Source organism: Odocoileus virginianus, chromosome 5 (genome assembly GCF_023699985.2).
Source record: "Odocoileus virginianus isolate 20LAN1187 ecotype Illinois chromosome 5, Ovbor_1.2, whole genome shotgun sequence".
NCBI classification, from domain to species: Eukaryota; Metazoa; Chordata; class Mammalia; order Artiodactyla; family Cervidae; genus Odocoileus; species Odocoileus virginianus.
Genome location: NC_069678.1, coordinates 23296064 through 23311311, shown reverse-complemented (window position 1 = coordinate 23311311; position 15248 = coordinate 23296064). Strand labels below are relative to the sequence as shown.

At 39.9% G+C, this 15248-nt stretch overlaps 1 protein-coding gene across 2 annotated transcripts in view; it reads left to right on the top strand.

The window, feature by feature from the left end:
* TMCO1 (transmembrane and coiled-coil domains 1) overlaps positions 1 to 15248 on the top strand; it is a 66126-nt gene that overhangs the window by 20279 nt on the left and 30599 nt on the right. For both annotated transcript variants that reach the window (XM_070467714.1, XM_020904610.2), the window contains exons 4-5: positions 3742 to 3788; positions 5363 to 5430. In XM_070467714.1, the coding sequence (XP_070323815.1) occupies positions 3742 to 3788; positions 5363 to 5430 (115 nt within the window). The remainder of the gene's footprint in view (positions 1 to 3741; positions 3789 to 5362; positions 5431 to 15248) is intronic.

Here is a 15248-nt window from a genome sequence, read left to right as displayed (position 1 = left end):
GATTAAAACTCAACATTCAGAAAATTAAGATCATGGCATCCGGTCCCATCAGTTCAGTTCAGTCTCTCAGTCGTGTCCGACTCTTTGTGACCCCATGAATCGCAGCACACCAGGCCTCCCTGTCCATCACCAACTCCCGGAATTTACTCAAACTCATGCCCATCGAGTCAGTGATGCCATCCAGCCATCTCATCCTCTGTTGTCCCTTTCTCCTCCTGCCCACAAAGTCTCCCAGCATCAGGGTCTTTTCCAGTGAGTCAACTCTTCGCATGAGATGGCCAAAATATTGGAGTTTCAGCTTCAGCATCAGTCCTTCCAAGGAACACCCAGGACTGATCTCCAGGATGGACTGGTTGGATCTCCTTGCAGTCCAAGGGACTCTCAAGAGTTTTCTCCAACACCATAGTTCAAAAGCCTCAGTTCTTCGGTGCTCAGCTTCCTTCACAGTCCAACTCTCACATCCATACATGACCACTGGAAAAACCATAGCCTTGACCAGATGGACCTTTGTTGGCAAAGTGATGTCTCTGCTCTTTAATATGCTATCTAGGTTTGTCATAACTTTTCTTCCAAGGAGTAAGCGTCTTTTAATTTCATGGCTGCAATCACCATCTGCAGTGATTTTGGAGCCCAAAAAATAAAGTATGACACTGTTTCTACTGTGTCCCCATCTATTTTTCATGAAGTGACGGGACCAGATGCCATGATCTTAGTTTTCTGAATGTTGAGCTGTAAGCCAACTTTTTCACTCTTCTCTTTCAATTTCATCAAGAGGCTTTTTAGTTCCTCTTCACTTTCTTCCATAAGGGTGGTGTCATCTGCATATCTGAGGTTATTGATGTTTCTCCCAGCAATCTTGATTCCAGCTTGTGCTTCTTCCAGCCAGCATTTTGCATGATGTACTCTGCATATAAGTTAAATAAGCAGGGTGACAATATACAGCCTTGACATACTCCTTTTCCTATTTAGAACCAGTCTGTTGTTCCATGTCCAGTTCTAACTGTTGCTTCCTGACTTGCATATAGGTTTCTCAAGAGGCAGGTCAGGTGGTCTGGTATTCCCATCTCCTTCAGAATTTTCCACAGTTTATTGTGATCCACACAGTCAAAGGCTTTGGCATAGTCAATAAAGCAGAAATAGATGTTTTTCTGGAACTTTCTTGCTTTTTCAATGATCCAGCGGGTATTGGCAATTTGATCTCTGGTTCCTCTACCTTTTCTAAAACCAGCTTGAACATCTAGACTTTTGCCAAGAGAACGCACTGGTCATAGCAAACACCCTCTTCCAACAACACAAGAGAAGACTCTACACATGGACATCACCTGATGGTCAACACTGAAATCAGATTAATTATATTCTTTGCAGCCAAAGATGGAGAAGCTGTACAGTCAGCAAAAATAAGACCGGGAGCTGACTGTGGCTCAGATCATGAACTCCTTATTGCCAAATTCGGACTTAAACTGAAGAAAGTAGGGATAACCACTAGACCATTCAGGTATGACCTAAATCAAATCCCTTATGACTATACAGTGGAAGTGAGAAATAGATTTAAGGGACTAGATCTGATAGACAAAGTGCCTGATGAACTATGGACAGAGGTTTGTGACGTTGTACAGGAGACAGGGATCAAGACCGTCCCCATGGAAAAGAAATGCAAAAAGGCAAAGTGGTTGTCTGAGGAGGCCTTACAGATAGCTGTGAAATGAAGAGAAGCAAAAAGCAAAGGAAAAAAGGAAAGATATTCACATTTGAATGCAGGGTTCCAAAGAATAGCCAGGAGAGATAAGAAAGCCTTCCTCAGCGATCAATGCAAAGAAATAGAGGAAAACAACAGAATGGGAAAGATCTCTTCAAGAAAATTAGAGATACTAAGGGGACATTTCATGCAAAGATGGGCTCAATAAAGGACAGAAATGGTATAGACCTAACAGAAGCAGAAGATATTAAGAAGAGGTGGCAAGAATACACAGAAGAACTGTACAAAAAAGATCTTCATGACCCAGATAATCACGATAGTGTGATCACTCACCTAGAGCCAGACATCCTGAAATGTTAAGTCAAGTGGGCCTTAGAAAGCATCACTACAAACAAAGCTAGTGGAGGTGATGGAATTCCAGTTGAGCTATATCAAATCCTGAAAGATGATGCTGTGAAAGTGCTGCACTCAATGTGCCAGCAAATTTGGAAAACTCAGCAGTGGCCATAGGACTGGAAAAGTTCAGTTTTCATTCCAATCCCAAAGAAAGGCAATGCCAAAGAATGCTGAAACTACCGCACAATTGCACTCATCTCACACACTAGTAAGGTAATGCTCACAATTCTTCAAGCCAGTCCCATCACTTTATGACAAATTGATGGGGAAACAATGGAAACAGTGGCAGATTTTCTTTTCTTGGACTCCAAAATCACTGTAGATGGTGACTGCAGCCATGAAATTAAAAAATCGCTTCCTTCTTGGAAGAAAAGCTCTGACAAACCTAGGCCGTATATTGAAAAGCAGAGATATCACATTGCCGACAGAGGTCCATATAGTCAAAGCTATGGTTTTTCCAGTGGTCATGCTTGGATATGAGAGTTGGGTCATAAAGAAGGCTGAGTGCCAAAGCATTGATGCTTTCAAATTGTGGTGATTGTCAAGAGAAGACTCTTGAGAGTCCCTTGGACAGAAAGGAATTCAAACCAGTCAATCCTATGGGATATCAGCCCTGAACATTCATTAGAAAGACTGATGCTTAAGCTGAAACTCCAGTAGTTTGACCACCTGATGCAAAGAGCTGACTCATTGGAAAAGACCCTGATTTTGGGAAAGATTGAGGGCAGGAGGAGGAGGGGATGACAGAATGATGTGATGTTGGATGACATCACTAACCCAATGAACATAAATTTGAGCAAAGTCCAGGAGATAGTGGAGGACAGGGAAACCTGATGTGCTGCAGTTCATGGGATCGCAAAGAATGGTACACAATTTAGCAACTGAACAACAACAACAATATTCATGGGATACAGTAAATAAGAGCATTAATGTGTAGCTGAAACTTCTTTAGCAGTTTAGGTTTGGTGTATATAACAATTTTCTTGAAGGGAAAGGGGAAGTCACTCAGTCTTGCCCGACTCTTTGTGACCCCATGGACAGTAGCCTGCTCCAAAGCTCCTCCATCCTTGGGATTTTCTAGGCAAGAATACTGAAGTGGGTTGCCATTTCCTTCTCCAAATTTACTTGAAATATATGTCAAATTTCCTAGCTTTCCAGGTGACTTAAATATGAAAGTATGCTTATTTTTAGCTTCATTTGATTTTAAGGTGAAACAAGCTGAACCTTAACTTTATCTTAATTGGCTTTTATTATTTTGATGCTATGCTCTCTTAAACTGAAAAAGGGGAAAAGAAACTTGAGATGGGTAATTAGTATTTGAAAAAGTATAGTCGTTATGATTATACCTCCCATTGATGTAATAATAAGATTATATCTTAATGTACAGAGTTGAAACACTTAATACCAGAGGTAATTTTTAAAATTAAACTTTAAAATAAAGATTTTTATTTATTTAAAGTGAACTATTTTAGTGCTCTCCTGCATTTGACTTTTCTGTTAGTACAAAGTGTATGGTATTCCAAGTGTTCAGCGTATCTTATTAGGTGATAACTGAGACAGAAATGCTTGTACTCACCAGTCAGTGACGGTTTAACATCTGCTTCTTGCTCAGTGCTGTGTATATTAACCTGTTCATTAATTCCTTGCAGAGCGGCAAGAAGAGAAACTGAAGAATAACAACAGAGATCTGTCAATGGTAAGAGTCCTAAATATAACTTCAGGATAAACCACATGGTTTTCAGCAGAAGACCATGATTTGCATCAAGTACATTGCAGTTACCTTTTCAGAAATTTATAGTTATGCATGCTATAAATAATATAATGGGTGTTCCTAGACCAAATAGAAGTGAAAATGTGCTACAGGGCTGAAGCTTCATGTTGGTAATATGAGTAGCTTTTTTTTTTAAAGGGTGTCTTGAGGTCATAATTTTGTCATTTTCACATTTTTTTTTAGCTTCTCCCTTATGTTTTCGAATGAAGTTACTTATTTTCTTTTTCTTTCTTATGTTATTACTGAGTCTTTGGCTTATGGTGACCTGGTAATCCTATCATAAGAATTGGAACATCGTAGATGGCCTTTATTCTTTAAGAGGCCTTTTATTCTAAAGGTCAGACATATCATAAAGTGTAAGGAAAAGTGATTTTATTAGCCATGTACTCATTATTTATACAGAGTAGAGTTTGTTCAAGCATGTCTTTCTGAGGCATAGGTAGGCGAATGTTATGGCTTGACTAATTTTTCTTCCTAATTTCTGTATGTTCAACACAAGACACCTAAACTGTGCAACAGTTACCTTTACTGAGAGACCTTTGCTATATTATTTTACCTTCTGTTTCTTAAAACTCTTTTTTTTAAAAAAAATTTATTTATTTGTTCACTTATTTGGCTCTCAGGTCTTAGTTGCATCACATAGGATCTTTCACTGCAATTCACGGACTCTAGTTGTTGCATGCAGGCTTAGTTGCTCCATGGCGTGTTGTCTCTTAATTCCCCGCCTGGGGATTGAACTGCGTCCCCAACCTTGCAAGGTGGATTCTTAACTCCTGGGCCACCAGGGAAGCCCCTTGAAATTCTTTTTAAGAAAGATTATAATTTAGAAGTGTATTTTTTTGAAAATAGCTTTTCTGTTGTCACAGTTATTCCACGCTCAAGAGACCAAATTTGAAAACTGCAGAAAGCAGAGATAAAACTTCTGATAAACTGTTAGTCATGTCTTTATGATCTTTTGTTTATTTATACTTTCATGGCACATGTAATTAAGAAAGTAGCTAGCTACAAGAAACAAAATACCTTATATGCTTAAACACGTAATCGCTTTTTCACTTGATCAGAAGGTAGAGGTTGGTAGTCCCAGCCTGGTGTGGCAGCACAGTAGTGTCATTAAAGACTCCAGTTAGCCTTCCTTAGCTTATGTTCGTTTGGTTGTTTGACGTTGCTTTACTGTCAGGAATTACGTTCTTCATTCCAGACAAGGAGTATGGGCAGGAGGCCCGAAGGGATGCTAGCCAGGTTTGCCCCTTTTAAAGTTCTGGTTAGTGCTGTACTTGTCCGTTGTTGGCCAGAATTAGGTCATATGGCCACTCCAGTACGGTTCATCAGAAGGTGACAAGGAGAAGAGGCCTTGGGGGTGGACGTAGGTTAGACAACAGGCAGTTTTTTGCCAAGGAGCACCTTTTAAAAATGAATGATATGAGATCAAAATTTGGGGGGTGTGCTTTAGTAGTGGTTTTCCTTTAGTGTGAAGTGACAATTTGTTCTTCTCCTTACAGGTTCGAATGAAATCCATGTTTGCAATTGGCTTTTGTTTTACTGCCCTAATGGGAATGTTTAATTCCATGTGAGTATCCTTTTATATGGCTTTATCTAACTTGCCCTGTGTGGCAATTAACTTTCTTGTAATATTTTGATATTTCATCTTTACAGAAAAGTTATAGGACTAGTGTATATTTTTCTGAAGCTTTCAGGAGCTTAATGTGGATTTCATGCCCCTTTATTCATAACTACTAAATGTATGTGTTACCTAAGAACATGGACATTCTCTTATCCTCAATCCAGTTGTCAAAATTCAGGGAATTTTAATTTTGTTAGAATACAGTTATATGGTAACTTTTTCACCCTCTTAATTTTGAGGATATCTTATGTATAAAGCAAAGACTAAGCTATTATGAGGCCTCTAAAAAAAGTTTAGTATGTCCCTTGGGTTTTTAAGTTCCTTACTAGCAAACTGCTTCCAAATGAAGGCAGTCAGTCATTCAGAGATATTTTGACTCTTAAAATAATCTTAACAACTACAATCTTGTTTAACGATAAGGTAAGTTACTGTCTTCTAAACTAACGTATAGCAGGCCTGAATAATTATGGGACTGGCTTTGACAGAAGCTGGGAAAATAGCCAAAGATGACAAGCAGTCACTTATTGCCTTTCAGAGCTCTCCTGAGCTGCCCCACACGTGTTAGGATTTTCCTCTTACTCTTTCTTCTCGTTCTCCTTCTCTCCCCGCCCCCCCCACCCCGCTGCTTCATCTCTGTCTCTCCCTTCCCTTGTACTCATTCCCCCGACACAAGTCTGTTCTCTTCACACCTGTCAAGTACCCACTTTGTGCCAGGACTTGTGCTAGGTGTCAGAATGTAACAAATAAGATGTGTTCCCCGCCCTCAATAGGATCAAAATTTTATGGAAAGAAAAGACCAATAAATACATTAATGGATGTTATTAAATGTAGGTGTGTGAGAAGTATGGTAGGGGGGAAAAAGGGACTGGTTAGGTGAGAGACCAAAGGGAATGTCCAAAATTATTTCAATACAAAATTTCCACTTAACTAGTGATTTTGAAAAGGACCTTTGGAGATTAAATAGCTTGCCCAGGTTATATAGAAGTCTCATAATTTGTAACTTATAACTCTAATCTCAGTATTATCTTTTCACTGCTATGCTTTCTCTTATTTCTTGAATTTATTTCACCATGGATTACCAGTCAAACCAAACACTGAAAGATTTTATAGTTAACTAGCAAGCTTAAGGTTATGACCAACCTAGACAGCATATTAAAAAGCAGAGACATAACTTGGCCAACAAAGGTCCATCTGGTCAAGGCTATGGTTTTTCCAGTGGTCATGTATGGATGTGAGAGTTGGACTGTAAAGAAAGCTGAGTGCCGAAGAATTGATGCTTTTGAACTGTGGTGTTGGAGAAGACTCTTGAGAGTCCCTTGGACTGCAAGGAGATCCAACCAGTCCATCCTAAAGGAAATCAGTCCTGGGTGTTCATTGGAAGGACTGATGTTGAAGCTGAAACTCCAATACTTTGGCCACCTCATGCGAAGAGCTGACTCAGTGGGAAAGACCCTGATGCTGGGAAAGATTGAGGGCAGGAGGAGAAAGGGACGACAGAGGATGAGATGGTTGGATGGCATCACTGACTTGATGGACATGGGTTTGGGTGGACTCCGGGAGTTGGTGATGGACAGGGAGGCTTGGTGTGCTGCAGTTCATGGGGTCACAGAGTCAGACACGACTGAGTGACTGAACTGAACTGAACAAGCTTAACTAGTAAGTTAACTAGTAAGCTGTGTGGATCACAACAAACTGGAAAATCCTTAAAGAGATGGAAATATCAGACCATCTTACTTTACTCCTGAGAAACCTGTATGCAGGTCAAGAAGTGACAGTTAGAACCAGACATGGAACAACAGACTGGTTCAAAATTGGGAAAGGAGTATATCAAGGCGGTATATTATCACCCTGCTTATTTAACCTACATGCAGAGTACATCATGCAAAATGCTGGATGATTCACAAGCTAGAATCAAGACTGCCGGGAGAAATATCCATAACTTCAGATATGCAGATGACACCACTCTTATGGCAGAAAGCAAAGAGGAACTAAAGAGCCTCTTGATGAAGTTAAAAGAGGAGCGTGAAAAAGCTGGCTTAGAAGTCAGCATTCAGAAAGCTAATATCATGGCATCTGGTCTCATCACTTCATGGCAAATAGATGGGGAAACAATGTAAACAGTGACCTCTTTTATTTTCTTGGGCTCCAAAATTACTTCAGATAGTGACTATAGACATGAAATTAAAAGATGCTTCCTCTTTGGAAGAAAAGATATGACAAACCTAGACAATATATTAAAAAGCAGAAACATTACTTTGCCAATAAAGGTCTATATAGTCAAAGCTATGGTTTTTCTAGTAGTTATGTATGAATGTGGAAGTTGAACAATAAAGGTGGCTGAGTGCAGGAAGAATTAATACTTTTGAAATGTGGTGTTGGAGAAGACTCTTGAGAGTCCCTTGGACTGCAAGGAGATCCAACCAGTCAATCCTAAAGGAAATCAGTCCTGAATATTCATTGGAAGGACTGATGCTGAAGCTGAAGCTCCAGTAGTTTGGCCACCTGATGTGAGGAGCCAACTGATTGGGAAAGACCCTGATGCTGGGAAAGATAGAAGCTAGGAGGAGACGGGGATGCCAGAGCATGAGATGGTTTGATGGCATTACTGACTCATTGGACATGAATTTGGGCAAGCTCCGGGAGATGGTGAAGGACAGGGAAACCTGGCATGCTGCAGGCATGCTGCAACCATGGGGTTGCAAAAGAGTCACACATGACTGAGCCACTGAACAACAGTAAGCTTCATTATGGGCCTGTGTGCTCAGTCATGTCCGACTCTTTGCAACCCCATGGACTGTGGCCCGCCAGCCTCCGCTGTCCATGGAATTTCCCCAGCAATAATACTGGAGTAGATTGCCATTTCTCCCTCCAGGGGATCTTCCATGACCCAAAAATCAAACCCACATATCCTGCGTCTCCTGCATTACAGGTGAATTCTTTACTGCTGAACCACCGGGGAAGCTTCACTGATACTGATACGACTCAAATACTCAAATATTCTTTAATTTGTCACATTCTGGACTGTATAGAGCTGGCTAAGTTTTCATCTATATTTTTTTAATTTGATGTTTAACCTCTTTATTTTTCTCATACTTCTGATTTTTAAAATAGTATTTTTATAGGTTAGTGGTTGGTGTGTGTGTGTGTGTGTACAGCTATTCTTAACGGGTCTTGGCTTCTCTTGCCGTGCTGTGCTCAGTCGTGTCTGATTCTTTATTGTGTTATAGCTTCAACAGATTTGAATCCCTGCTTTGCTTGGAGTTCACCATTTGATTTTACTCCTTAGTCCATGTACAGGTGGGTTCTAGTGAAACAGATTGAGAAATAACTGTGGGGAATATAACTAATATTTTATAATAACTCTAAATGGAGTATAAACTTTAAAAATTATGAGTCACTATGTTGTACACCTGAAACTTATATAATATTGTAAATCAACCATAACTGAATTTTTTAAAAAAAATAAAATGATGGCCATTTCTATCAGTAGCAATGCTATATTATATTCATGTGATTCCCTTTCTTAGTGTTATTTATGAACATATTGTGGTGTGAAAGGCTGCTCTATGGAAGGGACATGTGCTTCACATATATATACATATTTAATTTTTATTTATTTGGCTGTGTTGGGTCTTAGTTGCAGCACACGGGATCTTCACTGTGTCCTGTGGGATGTTCTGTCACAACACGTGGACTCTAGCTGTGGCACCCATGGGCTCAGCAGTTGGGATGCACAGACTTAGTTGCCCTTTGGAATGTGGGATGTTAGTTCTCCCTGCCAGGGATTGAACCCACGTGCCCTGCTTTTCACAGTGCATTCTTTTTTGTTGTTGTTTTTGAAATTTTTAGAATGTTGTATTGGTTTCTAACATACAGCAATGAGAATCAGCCATAATTATACATATATCGCCTTCCCCTTAAGCCTCCCTCCCCTCCCCCAGTCCCAGCCCTCTCAGTCACCATAGAGCTCCAGCTGGGCTTCCTGTGTTATACAGCAGCTTCTTCCTAGCTACCCACTTTACACGGGATAGTGTATGTATGTTGAGGTTACTTAGCTCCATTCGTCCCACTCTCTCCCTCCTGCACTGTGTCCACAAGTCCACTCTCTACATCTCTGTCTCCATTCCATTCTGGCAAATAAGTTAATCAATACCATTGTTCTAGATTCCATCCATATCTGTTAATGTGTGATATTAGTTTTTCTCTTTCTGACTTCTATCACTCTTGTGTAACAGACTCTAGATTCATCCACCTCACTAGAACTGACTCAAGTCTGTTCCTTTTTATGGCTGAGTAACATTCCATTATATTTATATATGTACCAGATCTTCTTCATACATTCATATATCAATAGACATCTAGGTTGTTTCTATGTCCTGGCAATAGTATTGGAAATAGTGCTGCAGTAAAAGTCAGGGTATGTGTGTCTTTTAGGATTGTGGTTTTCTCAGGGTATATATATATGCCCAGTAGTAGGATTGCAGGGTCGTATGGTAGTTCTGTTTTTAGTTTTTTAAGGAACCTTGTACTGTTCTCCATAATGATTGTATCAGTTTACATTCCCACCAGCAGTGCAGGAGGGTCCCTTTTCTCCATGTCCTGTTCAGCATTTATTGTTTGTCAATTTTTTGATGATGGCCATTCTGACTGGTGTGAGGTGATACCACACTGTAGTTTTGGTTTGTGTTTCTCAAAATAGTTACTGATATTGAGCATCCTTTCATGTATTTATTGCCATGTGTATGTCTTTTTTGGAGAAATGTCTGTTTAGGTCTTCTGCCCACTTTTTGATTGGGCTATTTGTTTTCTTGCTATTGAGCTGTATGAGCTGCTTATATATTCTGGAGATTAATCTTTGTCAGTTGTTTCATTTGCAGTTATTTTTGAGGGTTGTCTTTTAATCTTGTTTATTGTTTCCTTTACTGTGCAGAAGCTTTTAAGTTTCATTAGGTCCCACTTGTTTTTGTTTTTATTTCCATTATGCTAGGAGATGGATCAAAGGGGATCTTCCTTTGATTTATGTCAAAGAGTGTACTGCCTACATTTTCCTCTAAGAGTTTTATAGTTTGGGGACTTACATTTAAGTTTTTAATCCATTGTGACTTTATTTATCTGTATGGTGTTAGGAAGTGTTCTAGTTTCATTCTTTTAGATGTAGCTGTCCATTTTTCCCTTATTGAAGAGGCTGTCTTTTATCCATTATATTTTCTTGCCTCTTTTGTCAAAGATAAGGTACCCAAAGGTGCGTGAGTTTATCTCTGGCTTTCTGTCTTGTTCCTGTCTTGTTTCTGTTTTTGTGCCAGTATCATACTGTCTAGATGACTGTAGCTTTGCAGTAAAGTCTCAAGTCAGGAAGGTTGATTCCTCCAGCTCCATTTTTCATTCTCAAAATTTCTTTGACTATTCAGAATCTTTTGTGTTTCCCTACATCAGCAGTGGCCACAGACTAGAAAAGCTCAGTTTTCATTCCAATCCCAAAGAAGAGCAGTGGCCAAGAATATTCAAACTACCGCACATTTGCACTCATTTCACCTGCTAGCAAGGTAATGCTCAGAATGCTTGAAGGATTTTGAAGGCTTCAACAGTACATAAACTGGGAACTTCCAAATGTACAAGCTGGATTTAGAAAAGCCAGAAGAACCAGAGATCAAATTGCCAACATCCACTGGATCATAGAAAAAGCAAGAGAATTCCAGAAAAACATCTGCTTCATTGACTACGTTAAAGACTTACTTTGTGGATCATGACAAACTGTGGAAAATTCTTAAAGAGATAGGAATACCAGACCACCTTACGTGCTTCTGAAAAACCTATGTGCAGGACAAGAAACAGCAGTTAGAACTGAACATGTAGCAACGGACTAGTTCCAAATTGGGAAAGGAGTATGTCAAGGCTGTATGTTGTCACCCTATTTATTTAACTTATATGCAGAGTACATCATGTGAAATGCCAGCTGGATGACTCACAAGCTGGAATCAGGATTGCTGGGAGAAATATCAACAACCTGAGATATACAGATGATACTACCCAAATGGCAAAAAGTAACTAAAGAGCCCCTTGATGAAGGTGAAAGAAAAGAGTGAAAAAGCAGGGTTAAAACTCAGCATTCATAAAACTAAGATCATGGCATCCAGTCCCATCACTTCATGGCAAATAGATGGGGGAAAATGAAAACAGTGAGAGACTTTATTTTCTTGGGCTCCAAAATTGGTGTGGCTGGTGACTGCAGTCATGAAATTAAAAAATGTTTGCTCCTTGGAAGTAAAGCTATAGTAAACCTAGATAGCGTATTAGAAGGCAGAGACATCACTTTGCCAACAAAGGCCCATATAGTCAAAGCTGTGGTTTTTCCAGTAGTCATGTATGGATGTGAGAGTTGGACTGTACAGAAGGCTGAATGTGGAAGAATTGATGCTTTCGAACTGTTGTGCTGAAGAATACTCTTGAGACTCCCTTGGACATCAAGGAGATCAAACCACTCAGTCCTAAAGTAAATCAACCTCGAACATTCATTAGAAAGACTGATGCTGAAGCTGAAGCTCCAATAGTTTGGCCACCTGATGTGAAGAGCTGACTCGTTGGAAGAAACCCTGATGCTGGGGAAGACTGAAGGCAGGAGGATTAGGGGATGACGGATAAGATGGTTGGACAGCATCACCGACTTAATGGACATGAGTTTGAGCAAGTTCTGGGAGGTGGTGAAGGATAGGGAAGTCTGGTGTGCTGCAGTCCATGTGGTCACAAAGAGTTGAACCTGACTTAGCAACTGAGCAACAACAGCAAATTGTATAATTTTTTATTCGAGTTCTGTGAACTATACCATAGGTAATTTGATAGAGATTGAATTGAATCTGTAGATTGCATCGAATCTGTAGATTGCTTTGGGCAGTATAGTTCATTGTCACAGTACTGATTCTTCCAGTCCCAGAACATGTATCCATCTGTTTGTGTTGTCTTTGATTTCTTTCATCAATGTCTTATAGTTTTCTGCTTGCAGGTATTTTGTCTCTTTAGGTGGATTTATTCCTAGGTATTTTATTCTTTTTATTGCAGCGGTGAATGGAATTGTTTTCTTAATTTCTTTCTGATTTTTTCATTTTTATTGTATAGGAATGCAAGGGATTTGTGTGAATTAATTTTGTATCTTGCAATTTCAATGTATTCATTGATTTGCTCTGGTAATTTTCTGGTGGCATCTTTAGGGTTTTGTATGCTCCAAAGAGTATGAGAGTTTTACTTCTTTTCCTATCTATAGTCCTTTTATTTCTTTTTCTTCTCTGATTGCCTTGGTTAGGACTTCCAAAACTATGTTGAAAAATAGTGATGAGAGAGGGCACCCTTGTCTTGTTCCTGATCTTAGAAGAAATGCTTTCAGATTTTCACCATTGGAAATAATGTTTGCTGTGCGTTTGTCATATATGGCCTTAACATTATTTTTGAGATAGAGTCCTTCTAGGCCTAATCTAAAGAGTTTATTTTTTTTTAATCATAAATGATTGTTGAATTTTGTTGAATGCTTTCTCTGCATTTGTTGAGAGGATTATATGGTTTTTATCTTTCTGTTTGTTAATATGCTATATCACTTTGATTGATTTGCATATTGAAGAATCTTTGCATACATGGGGTAAACCCCACTTGATCCTGGTGTATGGTCCTTTTAATCTGTTGTTGGATTCTGTTTGCTAGAATTTTGTTGAAGATTTTTGCATCTATGTTCATATTGGCCTGTTGTTTTCTTTCTTGATGGTATCTTTGTCTTGTTTTAGTATCAGGGTGATAGTGGCCTCATAGAATGAATTTGGGAGTTTTCCTTCCTCTGCAGTTTTCTGGAAGAGTTTGAGCAAGATAGGTGTTAGCTCTTCTCTTGGAGAAGGCAGTGGCACCCCACTCCAGTACTCTCGCCTGGAAAATCCCATGGACGGAGGAGCCCAGGTAGGCTGCAGTCCATGGGGTCGCTAAGAGTCGGACACGACTGAGCAACTTCACTTTCACTTTTCACTGTCCTGCATTGGAGAAGGCAATGGCAGCCCACTCCAGTGTTCCTGCCTGGAGAATCCCAGGGACGGGGGAGCCTGGTGGGCTGCCGTCTCTGGGGTCGCACAGGGTCAGACATGACTGAAGTGACTCAGCCGCAGCAGCTCTTCTCTAAATGTTTGGTAGAAATCACCTGTGAAGCCATCTGGCTCTGGGCTGTTGTTTGTTGGAAGATTTTTGATCACAGTTTCAATTTGAGTGCTTGTGTTTGGTCTGTTTATGATTCCGATTCTTCTGAGTTCAGTTTGGAAGGCTGTGCTTTCCTAAGAACTTGTCCGTTGCTCCCAGGTTGTCTGTTTTATGGCATATGGCTGCTTGTCGTAGCCTCTTAGGGTCCTTTGCATTCGTCATTGTCTCTTGTAACGTCTCCTTTCCATTTCTAATTTGATTGACTTAAGTCTTTTCCCCTTCTTGATGAGTCTAGCTAGTGGCTTGTCCATTTTATTTATTTTTTCAAAGCTTTTTTAGTTTTATTGATCTTCTCAGATGACCATTATATCTACTACTGTGGGCAGAAATCCCTTAGAAGTAATGGAGTAGCCATCATGGTCAACAGAAGAGTCTGAAATGCAATCCTTGGATGCACTCTCAAAAATGAAAGAATGATCTCTGTTTGTTTCCATGGCAAACCATTCAATATCACGGTAATCCAAGTCTATGCCCCAACTAGTAATGCTGAAGAAGCTGAAGTCGAGCAGTTCTATGAAGACCTACAAGAACTTTTAGAGCTAACACCCAAAAAAGATGTCCTTTTCATTATAGGGGACTGGAATGCAAAAGTAGGAAGTCAAGAAACACCTGGAGTAACAGGCAAATTTGGCCTTGGAGTACAGAATGAAGTAGGGCAAAGGCTAATAGAGTTTTGCCAAGAGAACGCACTGGTCATAGCAAACGCCCGCTTCCAACAACACAAGAGAAGACTCTAGACATGGATGTCACCAGATGGTCAACACCAAAATCAGACTGATTATGTTCTTTGCAGCCAAAGATGGAGAAGTTCTATACAGTCAGTAAAAACAAGACCGGGAGCTGACTGTGGCTCAGATCATGAACTCCTTATTGCCAGATTCAGAGTTAAATTGAAGAAAGTAGGGATAACCACTAGACCATTCAGGCATGACCTAAATCAAATCCCGTATTACTATACAACGGAAGTGAGAAATAGATCTAAGGGTCTAGATCTTATAGACAGAGTGCCTGATGAACTATGGACGGAGGTTCGTGACATTGTACAGGAGACAGGGATCAAGACCATCCCCATGGAAAAGAAATGCAAAAGAGCAAAATGGTTGTCTGAGGAGGCCTTACAAATAGCTGTGAAAAGAAGAGAAGCGAAAAGCAAAGGAGAAAAGGAAAGATATTCCCATCTGAATGCAGAGTTCCAAAGAATAGCCAGGAGAGATAAGAAAGCCTTCCTCAGCAATCAATGCAAAGAAATAGAGGAAAACAACACAATGGGAAAGACTAGAGATCTCTTCAAGAAAATTAGAGATACCAAGGGAACATTTCATGCAAAAATGGGCTTGATAAAGGGCAGAAATGGTATGTATGGACCTAACAGAAGCAGAAGATATTAAGAAGAGGTGGCAAGAATACACAGAAGAACTATACAAAAAGGATCTTTACAACCCAGATAATTACGATGGTGTGATCACTCACCTAGAGCCAGACATCCTGGAATGTAAAGTCAAATGGGCCTTAGAAAGCGTCACTACGAACAAAGCTAGTGG